The 23,840-nt window shown below is 42.5% G+C and overlaps 1 protein-coding gene across 7 annotated transcripts in view; it reads right to left on the reverse strand.

Moving 5' to 3' along the window:
• The window catches only part of RBFOX1 (RNA binding fox-1 homolog 1), a 1,515,726-nt gene that overhangs the window by 1,222,471 nt on the left and 269,415 nt on the right, over positions 1–23,840 (reverse strand). For all 7 annotated transcript variants that reach the window (XM_057529156.1, XM_057529157.1, XM_057529150.1 and 4 more), the window contains exon 2: positions 23,138–23,200. In XM_057529156.1, the coding sequence (XP_057385139.1) occupies positions 23,138–23,200 (63 nt within the window). The remainder of the gene's footprint in view (positions 1–23,137; positions 23,201–23,840) is intronic.

Raw genomic sequence — 23,840 nt, forward strand, 5'->3', positions numbered from 1 at the left:
GCACATATTTTTTGCAGAAGGTTGCTGCTGGTCTCAGGAAGGTTACTGCTAGTCACGAGGAGCAGGTGTCACCATGAAGGATTTTAGTGCTTTTCTAGATACGAGGAGATGTAAGAATTGGGCTCATAAAATCTTCTCCTGAAATTATCTATCTGAAGACCTGCTCTGCCAGTTTTTCCCAGAGCACAGAGTGCTTCATTCCTGATCTCCACCCTGAACTCCTTTCAGGGCGTGTTGAAGGTCAGCAGCTGCGGAGGCTCATAATTTGATCCTTGTAGAGGTAGGTGGCAAGTGCCAATGGCAAGTGCCAATTTGTAGGTGACAACTCCTAGGATTATGTCTGCCACATCGCTGGGACTCAGTGTAAAGAGGATGACAGAAGCTGCTCGTCTGGGTCTACTCAAGAGGGGAAGGCAAACAGGTGAATATGTCACATGTTTATAGTTTCATTTTTTTCATCACATCTTATCTTTACAACTGCTTAAATGTTGGCATTTGTTGTTCCCATTTTACAGATGAAAACTTGAGGCTCAGAAAAATTGCTTAAGACAGGGACATGCCTGCCCTAGAAGTAGGTCCTCCAGTGACAGTTTCCATATTCTGGAAGTGGTGACTCCCTGGTACTGGGTATGGGAAATGGAGTTCAAGAATGACTGACCATTTCCATTCAAAGCAGTCATGGGTGCCCAGAAGAGGTTCCTCTGCTAAGGTAAAATTAAGAGTGTGCTCCAGATGAACCTATCTACAAAACAGACTCACAGACAGAGAGAACAGACTTGTGGTGTCAAGGGGGAGGGTGGGGAGGGAAGGATTAGGAGTTTGGGATTAGCAGATGTAAACTATTACATATAGGATGGATAAACAACAAGGTCCTGCTGTATAGCACAGGGAACTATATTCAGTATCCTATGATAAACCATAGTGGAAAAGAATATGAAAGAAAGAATGTCTATATGCGTATAACTGAGTCACTTCGCTGTACAGCAGAGATGGGCACAACATTGTAAACCAACTATAGTTCAATAAAAAATAAATAAATAATAAATAAAAATTAGAGTGTGCTCAGCTGACATTTGTAATGGCAAGAGACTCCCTGAAAACCTTCAGCAATTTACATGAAAAGAAGCATCTTTAATTCTCAGGGTGGTTGTGATTCTTAAGAATAAAGACAAAGTCCAGGTTTGCAGTAATCCTCAGTCCAGAGGGAATCTGATGCATGGAAACAGAGAATTAATCCCCTGAAATGGCTGAGAAAGAAGGCTGGTCCAAATTACAAGATGAGGCCTGCTTTAAAATGGATCATTACAAGTTTGACATGCCTTTAAAAAAAATAGCTAACACTTCAAAAAACATTTTTTAAAAAACCTGCTACATTCTATAGGCAGCATGGAAACATGAGTGCCTTTCTTTGGCAAAGATAACCCATAAGGGATGAAAGAAGAGAGGAAAGAAAGAGGATGAGAAATATGTTCCATTTCAAGAGAGATAATAGGAGGCTGAATTATCCAGATAATTTTCTCAATCCCCACTTCAGTTTTTCAATGTGGAAAGAGCTTCACTGGAGACCATCTTGCTTTAACAACTGCTGAGCATAATTTAGGGGGGAAAAAAATCTACTAATGACCCTCCATTCAAAAGGTTTTAGAAGGAGCAATGGGTGGCATATTTAAATGATAATGAAATACCACCAGGCTAGGGGAAGACACAGATTACCTAATAGGAAGAGTTTTCTCCTTTAATAATGACTTTTAGAGTAAGAATGTCAGGAAATGAGAATAAGAATGAAAAGCCTTCTTTTCCCCCCAGAATTTCTGATGAGATGATCTTTTGTGGGGAAAAAAAAAAAAAACAGAATGGAAGAGAGGTATCAGACCTCGAGACAGATCAAGACTCATTTTCCCATCTTCCCACTGGAAAATGTCACTTCTCCTGTCTGATGGGTTTTAAAGTAAAATCCTTATCAGATAGAAAAACTACATCACTATGCCATGTAGTTTTGCCTTGAAACCAACCATGGTCTTCTCCGAAAGGGAAGAGACAAACTTCAGAATTCTACAGCTACAAAAGTTTGCAGATGTTCTGTATTCAAAGCACCTGATTTCATCAGATTTCTCATTAGAAACAAGTGTCCCCATCAACTCAGGATAAAGCGTTCCCCTCACACCTGATGAATACAAAATGTCAAGGTGATTAGCATAGACTGGTCCATGAGTAGCACCGAACAGAAACGGCTCTGATAAGGTTCCTATCTCTAAATTTGAAGATACGCACAGGAGAGATTTATCAAATACCAAACACATCTCTCAAAAGCATTTGGGGGAATAAATGTTATATTTGGAGGAAATAGATGGGAATGTGCATTCTGAAGCCGAGACATGTATACCTAACCCCAAATGGACGTCTATTTGATGCTCTCAGCAAAGACAACCTGAATTCATTATCTCCTCCACAGCAAGGTCTCAAATTGGCCCCTTGTAAAGGGAATAGTCTTCTTCATTAAAACACATGCGTGCGCACACACACACACACACACACACACGGAAAAGCATGGGACTCCTCATTTTCTCCTGTCCTTAATCTATCACTAATTTATGTTGTTGCTACCTGTGGGATACGGCTGTGCTTTATTTATATTTGTCCATCTCCACCACGCTACTCCTAGTCCAGACCGTCACCACCTCTCACCAGCAGCCCTGCAACAGCTTCCCAACAGGTGTCCTCTACACAGGCTTGCTCTATATCCCCACACTGCAGCACGGTGATCCTTTAAAATGCAAATAGGCCACCACCATCACTCTACCTTCAAGAAAGGCTTTGATCATTTTCCGAATCAAAATCGTCTTCAAATCTAGCACAAAATCCTTAATATGCCCCATGGTAAGGAGAATAATGTTCTCCCCTCCCCAAAAGCTGTCCATATCCTAATTCCCGGAACCTGTGAATATTTTTTTTTTTTTTAAGAATATTTTGATGACTCCAATTTTTTTTTTTATAGTTACTTTATTTATTTATTTATTTATTTTTTTGACTGTGTTGGGTCTTCGGTTCGTGCGAGGGCTTTCTCTAGTTGCGGCAAGTGGGGGCCACTCTTCATCGCGGTGCGGGGACCGCTCTTCATCGCGGTGCGCGGGCCTTTCACTATCGCGGCCCCTCCCGTTGCGGGGCACAGGCTCCAGACGCGCAGGCTCAGCAGTTGTGGCTCACGGGCCAAGTCGCTCCGCGGCATGTGGGATCTTCCCAGACCAGGGCTCGAACCCGTGTCCCCTGCATTAGCAGGCAGATTCTCAACCACTGCGCCACCAGGGAAGCCCGAACCTGTGAATATTTTATGTTTCTCATGGCAAAGGGGATCAAGGTTGCAGAAGGAATTAAGGTTGCTAATCAGTTGACTTGAAGATGAAAAGCTTATTCTGGATTATCTAGGTGGGTTTAGTGTAATCACAAGAAACCTTAAAAGTAGAAGAGAGAGGCAGAAGGAGTCAGTGTCAGAGTGATGGGATGTGAGAAGGACTCAGCCCTCCATTGCTGGCTTTGAAGGTAGAAGAGGGCCAGGAGCCAAGGAATGCAGGCAGCCTCCAGCAGCTGGGAAAAGACAAAACCACAGATTCTCCCCCGCAGCCCCCAAAAGGAACACAGCCCTACTGACACCTTGATTTTAGCCCAGACTTCTGACCTCCAGAACTGGAAGATAATAAGTTTGTGTTGTTTTAAGCCACTAGGTTTGGATAATTTGTTACATCAGCAGTAGGAAGTTAACACCTGCCCTCTAAGGCCCTACAGAGGCTGGACATTGCCCGGCTCTGCACCTTCATTTTGTACCCCTTTCTGTTCACCCCTTGTCTCTTTTCTTCTTGGTTTTCTCATGCTCGTGCTGTCACATGTCCCCCAAAGATGTTGTGACCTCCCCCCCTTGGCCTCCCCTCCCCGTCTTTTCCAGCCTGCTTCTGCTCATAATTTAGCTATGGGTGAGTGATGCCTGACTTACCCACAACCCCTATCCTTCCTGACTCCTCACTGAGGATTCAGATACCCCTGTTTCATGATCCCTTAGCACCCATAACATCCATCATACTTGTTAGCACTTCTTCAAGTCCAGAGTGCCGGACTCATCCTGCTTTGCATGACACTTCCCTGGTTTTAGTGTAAAAGTCCCACCTCTCAGGAAATTCCTCAATTCTGGGAAATCTGGGACATCTGATCGCCTTATCAAGTCGGCCTTCCTCAGCAGCACAGGGCCTGGCATATAGTAGATACTCGATAAAATATTAATGAATAAATGGATCTCACTTTTCATCACCTTTTACTGCAGGCACACACATTTCTAGTCTATTCTTATACTTCTGTCTGATCATCTAAGTTTGCCCCCAGTGACTACATCCTGAGTGTTACCCAATTCTGTGATTATGCCAGTCCCTTAAGGGCTATGTCCCCACATACCATCCTTCCCAGCTAATCTTGCTTCCTTCTCCTGTGTGATGAGAATGGGTTCTTGACTCAATCATTCAGTGAAACAAATCTTTATTGTGTACCTACCTCAAAAGCAAATGTTAAATACCTTTGGATAAATTTCTATAGTGTTTGAAATATTCTGTGCTCTCAAAAATGAACATAAATTATGACAATGGTACCATCTTTGAAAAGTTGGTTTTTTGGAGAAGAATGAATTTTTTCAGGTCTCTTGGGTGCTATTTTGTATCTTAAAAGAGGAATAAATTCAGAATTATGTGACCAGGTATTCTCTACTGGGGATTTCTAACCTTTGAAGTACTCCTTTTTTAAGAAAAGCAAGAACCTAAGTTTCACCCAGCGACCAAGTGTTACTTTTTTTTGGTTCCAATGTCCAAATTGTATGAGAACCAGTCTTGGCTTTATCTGTATAAGGCTGTGGTTTTCAAATGTTAATGTTAATAAAAATCATGTTATGTGTCTATTCAAAATTCAGATTCCTGCTTGGCCACACCCCTGGAGCTTTTGTTTTAGAATCTGTAAACTGGTTTTCTAGTAAGTAGCTTCAGGGATTGCCATGGACAGCACCTTAATAAACTTTAAAGCATGGAAAGGAGCTGTCAAAGGAGCAATACGGTATAAATGATAGGTAATCTTGATAAAATCCCTTTAAAAGCTTATAATTATGGGGCAAAGATGCATATATATGTTTATGGATTGGAGTGGGAAGGCATTCAAGGAAGGGGGTGGAGATAATAAAATGTTCATAAAATATTATATTTAATGGCAAAAGAAAAAATCTTGCTATTGTCACTGCTAGATAATATTACCTAAAGGCATCTGATATGTGGAATACAGACCTCCTGAATAAAAATGTCTAGTGTTGCCCATACCTCATATAGAATAAAAACAAAGTGTGAGGATAAAAATCTTGTTTTCTGACCCACTTAGTGAGTTGGCATGAATTGGGATTGAGATAAGAGCATTCTGCCTTCCTTATAAGCGCTAGCTCGTACCCAAAGGGTGTTGGCCCACCAGGAAGATATAAAGATGTCTTTGTAGGGATATTCAAAAGGAGAAGATTTCCTCTTAAGGCAGGACCCTTTTTCTATGATGGTCTCTGCTAGTGCTACTTTAAAACATCTTTCACAGAGGTGGTCTTGTAAAGATGCATGATGCCAAATATTTATTTAGTCCTTTCTAAGACACTTATTAATTAGAGAGAAAATGGACAAAATAAGTGGTACTGGCTGCCTTACAGCATGTGTCCTTTTAGCCTGCATGCCTGCCTCTGCCGGGCTGCATGGAGGATAGTGGTATCCACTCTACACTCTGCTCAGAGACTTACTTCTGAATCACTTGTTTTCATCCATCCATACACTTCAACTTCTCTATGATCTTGACTCTCTCAGCCCACAGCATAGATTTGTATCCTCATTCTATCATTTGCTTATATTTTAGGTTTGCTTCAGGTTGGGTCGCCCTGGTACAACCTTGGCTTTTCACAAAAATGGCAGCGATTCATCTCTCTCACCCCAGATTCCCTTCTCAGAAACTATCCCTGTCAGGAAAGCAGGATACAGACAAGACTTGGCATCACCATCTTTGACTCTAAATGCATCGCTAAGAAGACCATTAGACATCACAGGGACATCCTTTTTTGGTACTTTTGGGAGGGAGGGTAAGGGGGATCAATGTGGCTAAGCGTACATTTCTTGAGAAACGTGCAAGTTCGTTATATAGATAAACATAAAGCATTTCTAGAATAGCCCCCATGGAAAGAAACTGTTGAGTAATAAGAAGTGCGCTAAGCTTTTAAATTTCAAAAAATGGGTCAGATTGAAAAATGCTTTTCTCAATGCAATTTTAAGTTCCTTTAAGATAGGGATTATGTTAGAAGCTGCCCTTAATCACAAAAGAAAATGGGAACAGTGATCTGCACGTAGTAGACTTTCAATAAACGATATTTATTGAATCTGATATTTATCGGATATGATATAACACTGGCTGGGCTCCAAGCAGCCTTGAGATGTTTGTTCTAGGTCACTTGCACTAATGGGCTACAGGATCTTCTACGTCCTCTTCGACCTTCTGCTGCAGCCACGCGTCTGGTCTTGCTTATATATTGCTACCTTCCCTGTGCATGGTGTGTTCTGCTCTGAAAACTGTTGTCGCATCTACTGTATCATCTGATTCTCACACCAGCTCTTTCAAAAACCTTATGGCTTTCATAGATGAGGAGACTGAGGCCGAGGGAAGTTTGGAATCGGCAAAGATCTCACAGGTATTGTGTGCTGAGGCTAGAGCCGGAGCAACCGTTTTAGACTCAAAACCCTGCCCATCTGTGGGTTATAAATCCAGTCCTCTCTATAGCACTTCATGATGTACCATCTCTTCTGGAGCTCCGAAGGACAAATCCAGCGCTGGCACTTTCTACCTGTGGGTCTTGACTTCTCTGAGCCATGTCCTCATCGGCAAACGGGACTCAGGATCGATAACAGTCACTGAGCCTTCTGATTTGTTGATCCATTTTCCAAATGAGAAAAGCAAAGCTCAGAGAGGACGAGAAGCTGCCAACCATCGGAGGCTGGTTTCAAAGACGGCAGCTTGATTCTACCGTCCATCAGCTCTCCTCCCCTGGCTCCCTGCTTTCCTCACCCACCACTGATGCTTATTATGCACCTGGAAAACCAGGTGACACGCATAGAGTAATGATAGAGATGTAAAATATCACAAGGCAGGTTACATGTTTTTATGACGTATTTTCCACTTTTATTTATTTTTAAATTTTCAAATTCACTCCATTTTTATTATAATTAATACGGGTGGTTAAGAAAATGTCTCCCTAGATGCATTTACCAACAGCACATCTCTACAACTTCCTTTGCTGGCTCTGTTCTCTGATAAAGCATCTGCTTAGAGAGATTCAGGAAGGATACAGCAGCACACAGTGCCAAGGCCTTCCACCTGGGACCCATACAAATTCAAAAATGAGAACATCGGCTTCAAAGCCATCATATTCCATTCTAAATCGCCTTTCCCTGAAATTAATAGAACCAAGTCTCCCAGTCCGCCCTGTGTGTTGATCAGTATAATCTGCAGCAGAATCCAATAGCATAAATTGATTAAACCCCATCAAATGGTATTCCCCGAACAACTTTCCTTGCAATTAAACCATTGTGTTGAAAAGGAATTTGGTTAGAAATCCTAATAGGCATCCCCAACGGAACTGTAACATTCCTCATGAGGCTCTAGGATGACATTGCTCCCTTTTGCTTGACAGTAATATGAAATGAAATCATCTTAATATTTACTCACCAAGTCAAGTAGATACAGTCTCCAGAAGCAAACAGCTCCCCTCCCTGACCACAAGGGAAAATGTTCTCCTGTCTAGGGTAGAACGGTAATACTTGGCACATGTGCTACCACTCCCCCTTCCTGTACCCCTGGAAGACATTGCTAATCAATCACAGCACTTTCCTGCTGAGCTCAGATGCATTCTTCTCAACAAAACTACAGGGTGCCTTTCCTAATCAGAATTGGCAAGCAAGAAGGAATCTATTTGCCTGCCCTCTGTCTAAAGTTTGATTTCACTAAGCCTAGACACAAAACTCCCTATGACTCAATCCAGATACTCAGATTTGAAAGTGCCTAAATCCATGGGATCTTGAACCTTTTCTCACTATATAATGACCACTCTGAAACATTCGGTTGACTTTTAATAAAACTACTTCTCTCAAGTGGCTGACAAATTGTTCTTATCTTCTTCAGCACCCCTAGCCAGTATTTCTCAATAACCCTAAAGTAATACTTGCATTTCCTTTTCAAGTTCTCATTTCCTTCTTTAATCAAGGCAAATCTATTCAACTGTTAAAATCTACCTCTAGAAAAATCCTTCTGAGTCCAACCATTCCATTTCCTACTCCACCATTCTAAAAGTAAAGTAATTTTAATTCACTTAAATTGTTCTTTAGCCTTCAGGGTATTAAGTAGTTATGCCTTTCTGAGGGTTAGCATAAGGTGGTGTTCTTTTATTTCTCCAACAAATGAGGAAGTAGAAAATCACCTAGTGATGTGAAAAAATCCCTTTTCTATTAATTGATAAATAATGAAACTGACAGGTGATATGTAGGTTTGTTGTTGTTGTTGTTTTTTAAGAAAATCACTCCAAGTTTCTAAGCATTCATTTATAAAATATATTTTAGAAACCAAGTTATAATGCCTATGAGATTATACGTTTAAATATGTGTCACCTATTTTACACTTAATGAAACTATTTTAAAAATTCAACGGAATAAACGTTAAAGATCTTATTGGCTTTATCCAGCAATTCATGAATTGGGCAGCATCCAATGTAGCACACAGAAGGGAGCTCCACAAAATGAAAGACTTTTATAGGCAGAGGGAGCAGGAACAAGGCAGCTATACTAGGCAAAAAAGGGGATTGTTTATTGCAAAGTTACCTTCCTTTAGGGGATGGGGTTCTATCAGTCAGATGACTTAACTAGTGCTGATCAGGCAATTTCTGACTGACTTGTTTAAGGTTCCATTTCCAGGAGAGCCGAAGCTTAGCTAAGTGACTCCATTTAGGGTCTGTTGTCTTATTTTTAAGACATGCAAGAAAATATCTCTATTTTTAAATTAAAATTTTAAGAGTTTTCAGGTGTGTAGAAATGACTGGACCCATTCTACAGAGAATTATGAAAAAAATCAAGAATGAAAAGCTAATGAAAAATTAGACAAATGACAGAAATGACTGAGACAAAAGAGAAGTTAGGATGATAAACAGATTTTTTTTAAGAGGAACTGAATAAAAAAGCAGACTAGAAATGGAGAAGTCTTAGGACTAAAAAAGAGAAGTATCAGATACAGAAAAAAACAGCTTTAAACAACATGCAAGAACACACCACAGGAAAGACGTGTTAGGACCTTGAGAACCTCAGTGTGTGACAATGGATTCAATGATGGAATACAATGAATACTTTAGCATATTTTCACATAACTACTAAGATCTACTAGAATGGCCCAGGCTTTGGAAAAGTCCAGCTAATATACTGACATGTATACATTCTACAACTTTTATAGAAAGAAGTGGGCATCCTCAGAAAAACCTTATTTTTATGTTTTTCAACACCTATTTAACTTTTCTAGTCCATGTCAAGGTTTACGCTGACTTACTCTTCTCTAAACAGGTGGAATATTTTAAATAATTCACTAAAATAGTAGACTCTGAAAAACCAAATGGCTGCTGAAGGGCATCTTCTTCACCCGCCTTCCTGGTCCAGTACCTGAGTGCAGCCCTGAGGAGCCCTAACCAGCATCTGTGTGTGTGTGTGTGTATGTGTGTGCATGTCTGTGTGTGTATGTATGTATGTTATGGCACTCCATGTTGTCATATGAACATTTTACAAAGGAGAGACTTGGTGTTCAGAGAGGTTAAGTCATAGTCACAGAGTCTTATAGTCAAAGCTATCTCTAAAAATGCTGCCTATTAACGTAGCTTATAATTGCTACTCGACCTTTCTAATATATGCTTGAAGCATCCACATGTTCAGAAATCTTGACTCCCCACGGAGTGTAAAGACTTATTTATGTCCTGCAATTATTTTCCCCTTTGTTTGGCTAAAATGTCTCACACAGTGACAGGTACATAATAAGCACTCAGTAAAGGCAGGTTGATTCAATTTAGCTCTTCCTGCCTTATACGTTGCCGTAAAAGTCTCTTAATACTGCTTTCATTTTCATAGCTATTGATTCAATTATTCTTCCTCAAATCTGAAATGAAGGTGGCCACCCCGCCTCCCAGGAATCCACATGTTAGTAGTGTCTTCATTCTTCTTCCATTTACATCTAACTAAACTAATTATTTCCCTGCTACCTCACATTCCACTGGTGTGACACAAACTGCTGCGACGGCCCTATCTCCTGCAGGCATCGCTTGTATCTTTTCAGCAGCCTGTTGTAACACAGGTGACAGAACGATTAAGAATGTCAGCCTTCAATGCACGAGGAACTTATGTAAAGCAAATGGTGTCATCTGAGGTAAAAACCGTGACAGCGGCAAAGGGAAACAGAGGAGCCAACAGGACTGCCTCCAAGCGAACTTTAATAGGGGAAGAAGAAACTATTTACCCATTCCTGGGGCAAAACAGAAAATCAAAAAAACAAAAGCAAAACAAAACAAAAACAGCTTTGTGATTTCTGCAGGACTTAGAATATAGTGGTGCTGGTCACTGATGCACTAAAGAACTGAGCAAATGGATTTTATGCAGCGTGGAATAGATGATGATGATGGTGGATGGACGGATGGATCCATAAATACACAGACAGATGGGCAAATAGACAGACAGACAGGTAGACAGGATCCTTGAACTTTTCTCCATCCCCGTAGTTACAACCCCATGACAAGCCAAGGTCATTCCTCCCTCCTAGACTATTTCAACACACCTCTTAACTGTTGTCCTTGCTGCCACTTTGCCTCCTTCCAAGCCATCTTCAATACAGTAGCCAGAGCAATATTGTTAAAAACACAAGTATAATCATGTTCCTTACTTTTCCAGATCCTTTAATGACTGCCCCCGGCATTTAGAATAAAATCTGAAATCTGTACTTTGATGGATCTTTCTCCCCGTCCACTCTTTCAACACCACCAAATGCCCCTTTGATAGCACTTCATTCCAACCACACCTTCTTTTAATTCTTCAAAAGCCCCAAATGTCTTGCCCTATCCCCAGAGACTTTTCCCTAGAATGTTTCAACTTAAATATCAATTCCTTGATCACTCAAATTAAGTTACCATACTCTGTACGGACTCTTAAAACATGCTGTGTGTTTATCTCACAGTAGATACTACAATTTATACTTATACCTCTATTTGTATGGCTGTTTGTCTATATCTGTTTCCTCTGGAGACTATAAGCCCCACGGGTCTGGGAAACTTGCTTGTCTTGTTTATCACTATGTCCCTGGCAGCTAGCACAATGCCTGGCATAGAAGAGGATTCAATGTGTGTCTGTCGAAGCGCATGAAAGCACGGCTCCAGCCACCTGCTTAATACAGTGAGATGGCAATTCCTGTAGGGAAGAGATGAGGACAAGGATCACAGAGACAGTGGGACGCCAGTTCCTATGCCTCTCCTTTGACCACATCCCTGATCAAAGCTCTCACAGGGGGAATAGAGGGCTTGACACGTACTGTCAGCAGCGCTGAGCTCAGCGCCGTGAGGGCTGCTCAGGAGGATGTTAAGACGCACAAGCCTTCTCAGGAGCCCTGTGCAGACGTGGCGCCTCCTGGCTCCTCAACGTCGCATTTGCAGAGTCAGCCTTCGGAAGGGAGCTTGTAACCTGTGTCAGCCACCACCATGCCGAGGTAGGACCATGTGCTCTGAATAACAAGGTCTTTTTTTACTTTCGACCAAAATAGATGTAATCCTTCTTTACTTCCCCATCCCCATAATTCTGTTTTAAAATATTTATGAACACAAATGAATATTCATGGTATTAAACAATATATATGTATATTTTATATATGTACTACATATAAAATCTCAAAGGCACAATTCAGTTCCTTGCTTGTTAGTCCTCTGCCTTTGTTTTCTGTTTTTTTCTCAGAATAGAACTTCAGTTGCAACCCAGTGAAAACTTTGATGGGAGAGTCGAACCACTTTGAATCTACAAGCATGTTGAGCATCAGAAGGACTTAGGCTTGTGGCTCTTGGTGGCTCTACTTTTCCTTGACTAACAAGAGTCTCTGTTTAATGCAGAGTCCCTGGTAACCACAGATAAGGCTTCAGTTTCCATTTTCACAGTGTAGTATACTTGATGCTTCTCATTCTTTCTTTGCATGGACAGAAAGAGGAAGAGGAAGGAAAGCTCCATAGAAGTTTGTCTTTAATCATACCGGTCATCAACGTCACCTACTTTATAGAATTACAAAAACAACCTAAACATTAGCTGAGATCTTCAGGCACCACAAGCCTCCAATCCCTGTTGAAGCCAAAAGTCCTTGCCACTATTTCTTGGATGAAATGCACAGCCCCACTGGCAATTTTGACCCAGGGTCCTGCACATCGAAAGAACTTAGTGCAGTGGCCAAGAGTGTGGGTCCAGGGACTTCCCTGGTGGTCCAGTGGTTAGGACTTCACCTTCCAATGCAGGGTGTGCAGGTTTGATCCCTAGTCGGGGACCTAAGATCCCACATGCCTCACGGCCAAAAAAATTAAAAATCATAAAAAAACAGAAGCAATATTATAACAAATTCAATAAAGACTCAAAAAAAAAAAAAAAAGAGTGTGGACTCCAGAGTCAAGATGGCTGGAGTCCAACCCAACCCCACCACTTGCAGGTCATCTGAGTACCAGCAACCCATGAAACCTCTTCAAGGGTTGGTTTCCTCATCTGCGAAATCGCAGAAGCTAGCAGAACCCATCTCACAGGTCCTCACGAGGATGCAACGAGGTGATGCACACACAACACTTAGCCCAAGGCCTGGCATGTAAGCAAATGTCCTACCCGTTAGCTGTTACCTTCAAAATGATTGAGGACAACACCTGTTTTCCTCGGCAAGGACCCAGGCAGGAACTCAGCACTTCATGAAACGTCCATAAAAATCTCGCTCTCAAAAACATTTTAAATATAAGTGTATGAAGGGAGAGGTTAGCTTTACTCTTGGGAGTCAGGGGAACGGGGCAGACAGAGTGGACGATTGGATTATGACAAAGCAAACGACTTCAAATTGAACTTCTGTACGAGCCACTGATTTCCCTGGGGGCCGTCCCCACACACTTTCTGGTTGGATGCTGTGCCTCAGTTCTCCCAGCTTCTTGCCCGTCAGACCACAACCAGGTCTCCCCCAGCTAAAACAGAGCAGTGTTTTTGCTGCTATCTTTTGCTGAACTGATGGCCGCCAGGATTCTGCTCTCAGCATCCCACTCCCCAGCCCAAAGCTTCTTCCCAAGCAGACACCCTCTCCCCGGCAAGAGGAATTTTTATTTAATCTTCGCAAGAAACCTACGGGTTACTACTGTTGTCCTCGTTATCGAAGAGGACACTGGGGCTGACAAAGATTACGTAACTTTTCCCAGATTTGCAGAACTGAGAATTAGAGAGCCAAGATTTGAATCCCCATTTTTTGTCTTAAAATCTGTGCTTTTTCCACCATGACTGCTGCTTCCCTTACTTGAATCGAAATGAACTTAGATTACTGGATGTAACCCACTGGGTCTACTGAGCACACACAGCCAAAAGGCTCACAATTTGGCCTAGCAATGCACAACTTTTACGAACTTCTACCCACAGAATTTTCAGAGTGTACTGGAGTGGATGGCCCATAAAATTAGACTGAGAACACAGTGCACGCAACAGAGTTGTCATGAATGAATTTATGGATATAACAAGGGTACATGGGACTGGAGAACCACCAGACTCCTGATTTCCCAAATCTCTAAACCCTTGTCAAGAAATAACACGAGGGCTTCCCTGGTGGCGCAGTGGTTGAGAATCTGCCTGCTAATGCAGGGGACACGGGTTCGAGCCCTGGTCTGGGAAGACCCCACATGCCACGGAGCACCTGGGCCCGTGAGCCACAACTACTGAGCCTGCGCGTCTGGAGCCTGTGCCCCGCAACGGGAGGGGCCGCGATAGTGAAAGGCCCGCGCACCGCGATGAAGAGCGGTCCCCGCACCGCGATGAAGAGTGGCCCCCACTTGCCGCAACTAGAGAAAGCCCTCGCACGAACCGAAGACCCAACACAGCCAAAAATAAATAAATAAATAAATAAAGTAGCTATAAAATTTAAAAAAAAAAAAAAAAAAAAAAAAAAAAAAAAAAAGAAATAACACGACGTTCATCTCAGATTACTCAAAGGGAGAAGTTCTTGAACTACGCTAGTCTCAGAAATAATGTCGTGTGCCAGAATCCACGGATTCCTAAGTGCCATTTTCCTTGGGGCATTGCCGTGTCAGAGAGCAGTGGGTTATTTCCTAATCTGGCTTCTCCCTCTACTCTGTGAGCTCCTTGAAGGTAAAGATTTGATCTAACTCACGTTTCCAACTCCACTGCCTAGCTCCTCTTAAATATAATCCGAATCCTCTTTATGGGCTAATAAAACATAGGCAGCTAAGAGTAGAAAGCCCAAAATACAATGAGCTGGTTGTAAATTAACACCATCCATTTACGAAAAAAAAAAAAAAAAAAAAGACTTAGCCATATGCATCCAAAGTCATAAAGATGCTCTTATCCTTTGACTGTGTAATTCTCCTCAGGGGTATATCCCCAGGAAGTTATCCCAAGGAAGAAAACTCTATAGATGCTAAGTAATTAACTCTGGCAATAATGGTGTTAGGGAAAAGAACGGAAACCTCCAGATATTCCATAATAAAGTAAAGCATCATCCTGCTGATATATTGTGTAACCCTCAAAATTACAATTGTAGGGAGTGATAGAGCAACATGGAAACAAATGCTCAAGCTAAAACTTAAATCAAGAAATCGTAACACCAATTCACAAGCCCATGATGGCCATGGCACTGGACCACGTATCTGGACAGGCATGACACGGGAAAGTGGGGAAGGAATTCACTGCTATGGTTCATGGCAGTGGTGCATATGAGAAAGATTGAGGGGCAGGTAAACCTTGTTTCCTCGCCATCTTTAGAGAGTTATTTGGGTGATAGGTTTCAAATGGGCACAAAGAAGGTCAGGGGGAGCTTGGATTCTGTTCTGAAATGGAAGGCGGGCACTTGGAACAGAGCCCCTGGGTGAGAGAGCCCAGCTTTGCATGCAAGACGTGGAGATTCCCCTTCCTGGAGCCAGACCCGCACCGGCTGTGGAGAGCGATCAACGCTCTCGGCCATCTGCTCAGGCGCTGTGAAGGCAGCCACGTGTCCTCCTGCCTGGACGCTGGGGAGGACGCCGCTCACTAGTCAATCTGCTTGAAACTGCCTCCGATGATTAGTGTGTAATGACTCAGGTAGGTCACGGCCAGGGACGTTTCTGTTATTAGTGCTTTAGCAGCGGTAAAGGGGCATTGATTCTGCAGACGGAGGTTTACGGTTTGTTGGTCGGGAAAGCCCAGCCCTGTGCAGTGTCAATGGTCACTTCTGGGGGAGCAAGCACCCTGCAAGGGCATCATGTTGATACTTCGGGGAAGGGGAAGGAAGACCCAGGAGGAAGGCCAGTCAGCTCCAAAAGAAAAAAACAAACAACAACAACAAACAAACCTGGCCAGGGAAGATGGAAGAGAAGAATTTACCTCTGACAGGGCTAACTCTTGGCCTCTCCCACATCTGAGATGGATCTAATCATTCCCTTGCATTCTGAGTCCAACATCTATTCTTCTCTGTGATTGGCTGCTCCAGGATAGTTAATATAACTTGTATTGTTTTATTTACTTAAATTTTATCTTAAAATTTTATCATGAATTCAGGGCCCTGTGTCTCTCTGTTCAAAGTAATATCCCTAGCACCCAGCAAGAATCCAATTTTTTCAGTTATTTGTCAATGAATGAGTGCATAATGACATTAGCAGGGTAAGAATGTTCACTTATATGTCACTGTCTTAGCACCCTGAGCTGCAATGTACCACGATACAGTTTTTCAAGATGATATATCCTTCTTAAATACGGGGACTGAGGTCCAATGAATTAAAGAACCTGCCAATGTACACATACACGCATGCACACACGTCAGTCAGTGGGAGAAGAGATTACTTCTCAGATATGTAATTGTTCTGAATAACAGTAATGGTAATCACTGTTACCATTTATTTAGTGCTGACTGTATGCCAGGCCAGAGTTGAGATTGGTACTTTCTGAGGCAAGAATCCTCATTTGTGGGAATAATTACCTGAATTCAAAAGAAACTAGCCACATGTTTAAAAAAATATTCTGGGGGCTTCCCTGGTGGCACAGTGGTTGAGAATCTGCCTGCCAATGCAGGGGACACGGGTTCGAGCCCTGGTCTGGGAAGATCCCACATGCCGCAGAGCAACTGGGCCCGTGAGCCACAACTACTGAGCCTGCACGTCTGGAGCCTGTGCTCCTCAACAAGAGAGGCCGCGACAGTGAGAGGCCCGCGCACCGTGATGAAGAGTGGCCCCCGCCCGCCGCAACTAGAGAAAGCCCGCGCACAGAAACGAAGACCCAACACGGCCAAAAATAAATAAATAAAATAAATAAATTTAAAAAAATATTCCGGCTATCAGCACTTGGAGAAAGTTTATCTTTCTGTTTTGGAGCTTCTCAAAAGTTGAAGAAATCGGTAGCCTCCTCCATTTGGAGAAACCAAATTCCTTGCTTCCATAATTTATTAACCAGCCATTTTACCAAACTTTTTGTTTGTGCTTTGCAATTTCCAGCCATTACTACAGGTTCACCAATGTCTTACATAAAAAACCTCACATTACAATGTTGAATAGAAACAGCACGTAGATCTAATCTTCAGCTTAAGTGAAGGGATTTAGCAGAAATCCCAAGTCACTGTTTTCCTTGGGTCAGTCAGCTGGGAACTGATGAATAACCAGGATGAATACAAACATTCTGCCTCTTAGGTGTTCAAGCCAGTGTAAGAGGTTGCAGGCAAAACCTGCTTTTATTTCCTCTAATTCTCTAATGCAACCTGTGAGTGTGGACCAAACTATGTCAACCTATTAAGGCAGTAAAGAGAAAGCAGAATATCAGTACTGCATTAGTCTCAAACCTACCTGGTGCATTTTCTTGTCCAGGAGACAAGGGGCTCATTTCTGCCCGCAGGTGGGGGCAGGGAAGAACCACTGCTGGTCATAACTCATCAATCTCTGCCTTGCTGAGATAACGACACTCCCCTTCAGCCTTCTCTTCTGTGGCCTAGTTTTATCTTTCTTGTTTCTTCACTGAATTCCAAGTTAGAAGGGGCCTTAGTTACAGACTGTTTGAGTTCAATTCATTATTATTATTAGTAGTAGTATTTTAATGAGGAAATTTAAATTTGGTCAAATGCGTTGTTAAGAATCACATGGTCGGGGACTTCCCTGGCGGTCCAGTGGTTAAGACTTCGCCTTCCAATGCAGGCGGTGTGGGTTCAACCCCCGGTCAGGGAGCTAAGATCCCACTTACCTTGCAGCCAAAAAACCAAAACATAAAGCAGAAGCAATATTGTAACAAATTCAATAAGGACTTTAAAAATGGTCCACATCAAAAAAAAACAAGTCTTTAAAAAAAAAATCACACAGTCAATTAATAATGCCAGGACACGAGCCTGGCTCTCTTGATTTTTCAAAGATTGATCTAGATTGGGACGCAGGGTGGAGGTGGACTGTGGGGGATTATGGATGACAGAATGGTTAAAAGTACAAATAGGGTGATCATCTTTCAAAGCATTAATCCATGCAACTCAAAAATTCATTCAAAATAGGTATGTGCTTCTCATTTGGGAGGTGTTGGAGATAGAGAAGTAAGTGAGACAGACACACACCATGCCTTCTAGATCCTCCAGCCCAATGGAGGAGACAAGATAATACACAAGTAATAAATCGGATAATTGGAGTCATGATGAGTGCCTTGGCAGATTTAAACTAGGTGAAATGATGGAGAATCACAAGGCAGGCCACGGGTGCCACTTCAGCCTTCTCTCTTCTCTATCCATGGTCCTGAAATCCTACTATCACACAAATCTTCCTTATAACTTTCATTCTTTCTTACCTTTCCCTGTTCCAACAACAAGGGAGCAGAAGGAGATGTTTTTCTTCTTCTGTGTCTCTGCCTATACCCTCCTCTATTGCCTCCCCTTTGCATATACTCATTAAATCAAAAATATCCGCTGAGTTCCTACTCCCAATCTGGCAGAGGGGAGATAGGGAGAGAAGGAAGAATTTATCAGAGCTCTGCTTTGCAGCAGCTTAAGAGAGACAAGAGAGACACATACGGAATGTGTGAACAAGGGTGTCTGGTGGTAGCTGGTGGTTGGTCAAATGACAAAGCAAATGAGAAGGTCAGTGAGCATCTTTTTCTGTGCCCTCTAGACCATGGGACTCCAAATCAACTGGCATGAAACCCACCCTAGGCCTGGCCATCAATTAAATTAATGCTCTTATGTTGTTCCTGCCCTTGCTTCCCCTCCATCTTGAATTCCAAATGATGCATGACCTCTCCCATTTCCAGCCAAGCTGCTGATTTCTTTAACTCGAGAGAATTCCACCTCCCTGAGTGACAATCATTGTTCTTTCTCTTCCTATTCATTCACCCTTGCACTGTTCTACTCTTGTCTGCTCCACTGAGCTCCAGATTCTAAAAATATTATCATGGGGGTCATCCTTCTACACGGAAAAGAGACTTCGTATTTTCTTTATCTACAAAGGGGAATGAAGGAACTCAAGCACACAGGGAAAATTTCCTTCACCAGGAGGGTCTTAACAGAAATGTATACAGAAGTATAGACGTCTCTGTACTAAGAGCACAGGTGAGAGATCAAGGATAGCAAATGCTTGGAGTTGGGAAATAAACACGTTTAGAAGTCAAGAGATCAACTTGCCCAATTGGAACAGAAGGTCTTTAGAGATCCTTGGAGAGATCCCTAAAGTGTTAGGTAGGAACTAGCTTATTGAAAAAGTAACTAGATAATATTCATGCTTCAGGAATGTTAGTCCTTCAATATAGAGGATGGAATCTGGGGGAAGGTAGCATGAGGACCACTTAGGAAGAGTTCACACCCATGTAAAGAAGGAGTTTGTGGAGTGGTATGCCAACAGAGGGGGTGGAAGTGAGGCTTTTAGGAGGCCCAGATCAAAGACTCATCCCTCTCTTGGTGGTGGATGAAGAAGACAAAGTCAGTGGTGACTGAAGCCTGGGACTGGGGTACATGGGAAGAGAATGGTGTCCTTGGGTGAGTGAGTGGGGTTTGGTCTGATTGCAGGGTTGGGCATTTGTAGTCAGAAATGACAGCCAGAAGTAAGTGGAGAGATACAGCAATCTGTGCTGCACATGGCACTGGAATTCAGTGATAGATCTGGAGCCAGTTGTTCTAGGTCTAGCAGTTGACAAAGCAGAGGTAGAAGCTTTGAAGAAGAACACTGAGTGGTAAGTAGAGAACAAAAAATAGCCATTAGGGTGACCCAGTTCTAATGTCAGTTCTGTTTCTCCCATCAGAAGGTGAGATGCATTCTCACCATCAGAAGGTGAGATGCATTCATTTATCTGTTCATCCTCCCATCTCTCCATGTGTTCACCCATCACTATATCCAACAAGTACTGATTGTCTGTTATGGCCATTACTACAGTAGACATTATGGACATAATCAGAGCTTATATATTATTTAACAACCAGCATAAGTCAGGCACCAACCAGTTAGAATGGATGCGTGCTGGAGGATGGTGCAGGCGCGTCATTAACCCTCTAGTTCTGGATCAAGGGTCCATGTGGGGGGATAAGGCATATGGAATTGCAGGGTGTGAAAGATGCTTAGGGATCTGGGACAGAAGGAGTTTACCAACCCATGTCCACACTGAGCTATAACAGCTGATTATTATCAGCCTGGGTGCAAGAATGGACAATTTAGACCTGGCCCCTGTATTCAGAGGGCCTATGATCTAGAGATGCTCCATCCAACATGGTAGGCTGTTACTACCACGTGATGCTGTTTAGACTTAAATTAATTAAAAATAAGTAAAATCACAAACTTAGTTCCTCAGTTGCAGTAGCCACATGTTAAAGTGCTTGATGGCCATATCTAGTTAGTGGTTAACATACTGCACAGCACAGATAAAGAATATTCTTAACATCACAGAAAATTCTATTGGATGGCACTGCACTAAAGAAAAAGACAAAAATTAGATTAATTTTTGCTCAGTTAAGGAATTAATTATAATTTTGATATAGCATGCCACAAAAGTGTAATCTGACAGGAGACAGAGGTCAAAGGAAGGCTTCGACTGCAAGTTAAATTTAAAAGTTGTTTGGGACTTCCCTGGAGATCCAGTGGTTAAGAATCCACCTTCCAATGCAGGGGATGCGGGTTCGATCCCCGGCCAGGGAACTAAGATCCCACATGCCACAGGGCAACTAAGCCTGCGTGCCGCAACTACTGAGCCTGTGCACTCTGGAGCCCACACACCACAACTAGAGAGCCTTCATGTCGCAACTACTGAGCCTGTGCGCTCTAGAGCCCGCACACCACAACCAGAACGAAGCCCGCGTGCCTCAATGAAAATCCCATGTGCCGCAACTAAGACCCAAAGCAGCCGAATAAAACAAACAAACAAACAAAAAAAAACAAAAACAAACGAAGTTGTAGGAAATTACTCTCAGGCTGAAGTTCAGCAAATGACCCTGCTACCACCAGCCTCCTGCAGCTTTCCTTCTAGACACAGGTCATAAAGGGATGTGGGGAGCTAGAAGCCTACATAGACATAGGGTCATGTGAGCTAACTCTCTGCATCATGTACATTGGCCAATCTGTGTCCAAAGGGCCCCAGTACAGATGGAACATTCTGGAAAAAAAAAAAAATAAACAACACACAATAGCTAAACTTTCAAAGCAGGAAATGGACATTGATTTTCTGAAGCCAACAGAGACATCGAACCCTGTCTCAGAGCAAGGGAAGATTTTAGCCACAACATCAGTCCAGGTACAGTGTTAGATCTGAGCAAATTCCAACTGCAAAGTCATTGCTCCCCATCAAATCCCATGAGGGGCTGGAGCAGTTTCCTGACCCCCATGAGGTACCACACATGTGACTGGTGAAGAGGACACAAGGACCAGGCACGTAGCCCAACGTAGACGTCAGATCATCTGCTTTCCTGGTAACCAAGCAACCTCCCAGAACTCCATCTATGTTCTAGGGGAAGTGACTTGCTGGCCCTGGGAGTTGATTCTCTGTGCTAGAGAAGCTATGATCACAGGAAAGCATGGGGATCTCTTAGGCACAGAGACTGGGCAACGGCTCTAAATATCCCCAGCGAGGAGGTGCTCCATTTCTTCCTTTTTAATTTTTCAAAAAAATTATCAGATATCTGCACACTGGTTTGGAGCAGCAAATTAATAATTTTTTTCTCTTCCAACTGCAGTTCTAGATATGGAAATACCATATCCAAAGACAAATTAACATGAGTTCCTTACAACACTGTACTAATTATCTCAGGGACTAGAGCCTCCCCTAGGTTAGAAACATCAGCTCCAATCTAGGAAGGGAACATGGGTTTCTTCCTGAGAAGGAGTAACTTGTAGCATGTCGAGAAGGTAAAGAGAAAGGTGGGAGGATCACAGATCATCAGAAAACCCACCCTCAGAACCTTCCTCCCTCTACCCCTCCCCCATCTGCTCCAGCACCAGCGAGGCATCCAGGAGAAGGAAACTACTGGAAACAGGAACAGCTAAAGCAACATGCATATTTAACTTCACACCACATAGATCTGAACAGACTGCGTGCCGAACAGCCCCCTCCTTGTTTCGCTTACAAAATCCCCCAGTTTTCAAGAAATGCTGTAGCCTGAAATTCAAAGGCATTAACGGATAGATGTGGCATGTAGGGAATTAGACATGAAGTTTCCTTTCTTATTGGGAACAAAAGCTGTGGGTCTAATCTCCTGTGTGATACAGGCTTTAGCTGATCAGGGTTACAGGAAGTCATTCTGATGTGCTGAGCGGCGAATACACCATCTTTTTATTTCTTTCCGTCTCCTCCTCCTTCCCAGCTCCCTTCGCATATGCAAATGCCATAGCAATAAGGGGAGTCTTGCAATACCATTGAGGGTGAAAGAATTCCCTTTGATCAGCCTCTCCCAGGCCTGGAGTCCCACAGCCTCCAATTCTACCTGCCCCTTTATGATATTTGATGTGTCAAATTAGTCACCACCACTCTCAGAAGTAGGATATGCTAAGAAATTCTGAAACCTATGAAGGAAGCTACACCTTGGAAAAAACTAAATATTTCCTTAAGTTAGCCTTTTTAAATTTTGATATTTATGGTTACAATATTATAGATTTCTTCCCAAAACAAGCTGCTCGCCAGCAGAACTCCTGCAGAGGAGAGCTGATGGCAGAGACTTTATGAGATGCAATGTCACCACTACCCCCAAATGCTGGTGTATCAGAAAAAATAAGAGTTGGAGAAATTGGACAAAATACTGCTAGCTTCACCAAAAATAAAGTCCTTGCGTCCAATAAGACAGGCAGACGGTGGAAAGTGCTTACTTGCTAAAAACAAATGAAATTTCCAAAATGTACCCCAGCATCTTAAAGTACAGAATTTCTTTTTTGCAGTAGTTTCTATATAGGAGTAATGTATTCTGGCTCAGAAAGAGCAAAATGAACTGTTCTTAAATGCTTCAAGAAATATATGGTCTCACTAACTCCTCTGATTGCTGCCATTTCTTTTGACTTTGCAGGGTCCTGTGACTGGGAGAGTGGGACAATGTCTCCTGATGAGAAAAATTTAGGGAACAAAAAGAAAACAAAAGCACATTTAATTTAACCCCCAGGCAGTAATGGTAGGTTTAACCCATCCACACTCTCAGACATTTTCTCTATTCTTTTCCGGGGTTCTACCTAGCAAAGCCTCTTCTCATCTCTGAATCCAACTCAGTGGGGCCAAAAAGAAAGACACAGGCAGGCAGCAAAGTGTTTGTGGGAACCCCAGGCCTGCAGAAGAGGCTTTTCATCACAAACAGGATCAAAGCAATGGATGGAATTCTGTAATGGCCTTCCAAAAGCGGTAGCACTTACTGAATGTTGAGTCTGATCAAGGAAGCTGTAAGTTCCACTTGCATGAGTTCTTTGAGCAGTTTCCTAGGGAGTAAGAGAAGGGAAGACTTTAGTATTGAGGAATGTATCCTTGAATTGTGTCTGTATCTTTTCTTGTCATAGTACTATCTGGTTAACCTCTAAAATAAGTGCTTGATTATATGGTAAATTTAACAACGACAATGGTGATGATGATGATGAAAATGATTAACAGCAAATCTTCAAATATATTTTCATAGCATGCTTTCACACTCCAATTAGGAAGGCGTTACTATTTTCTCTACTTCAGAAGAGGAAACTGAGACTCGCACAGCTCAAGTAAGTTGAACAAAGTATGCATACAGGTAGGGGAGCCTGGATTTGAACCTGGGCAGTTGGGCACCAAGTTTAGAACCATTCTGCTATACTCTTGTCTTACACAGTGAGCCCTCTGTCACAGGATGTGTTCAAGGAAAGACGGGAGGTTGATCTTTCAGAGATATTATTGTGGAATCTCCTGAACTGAGTTAGGCAGAATGAAACCAACTCTAAATTTCCCTTCAATTCTAGAACTCGAAGATTCTGTAATGCTCAATCCCGTGATAGCTAAGGTTCCAAGTGACTTTATTTTGCAATGAATAAAATTGTGATATAAGGTGTCCCATCAATAATAAATTTTATAAACATAGTTATTGTCACCCAATCA

The sequence above is a fragment of the Balaenoptera acutorostrata genome, chromosome 15 (genome assembly GCF_949987535.1).
Source record: "Balaenoptera acutorostrata chromosome 15, mBalAcu1.1, whole genome shotgun sequence".
Classification (NCBI taxonomy): domain Eukaryota; kingdom Metazoa; phylum Chordata; class Mammalia; order Artiodactyla; family Balaenopteridae; genus Balaenoptera; species Balaenoptera acutorostrata.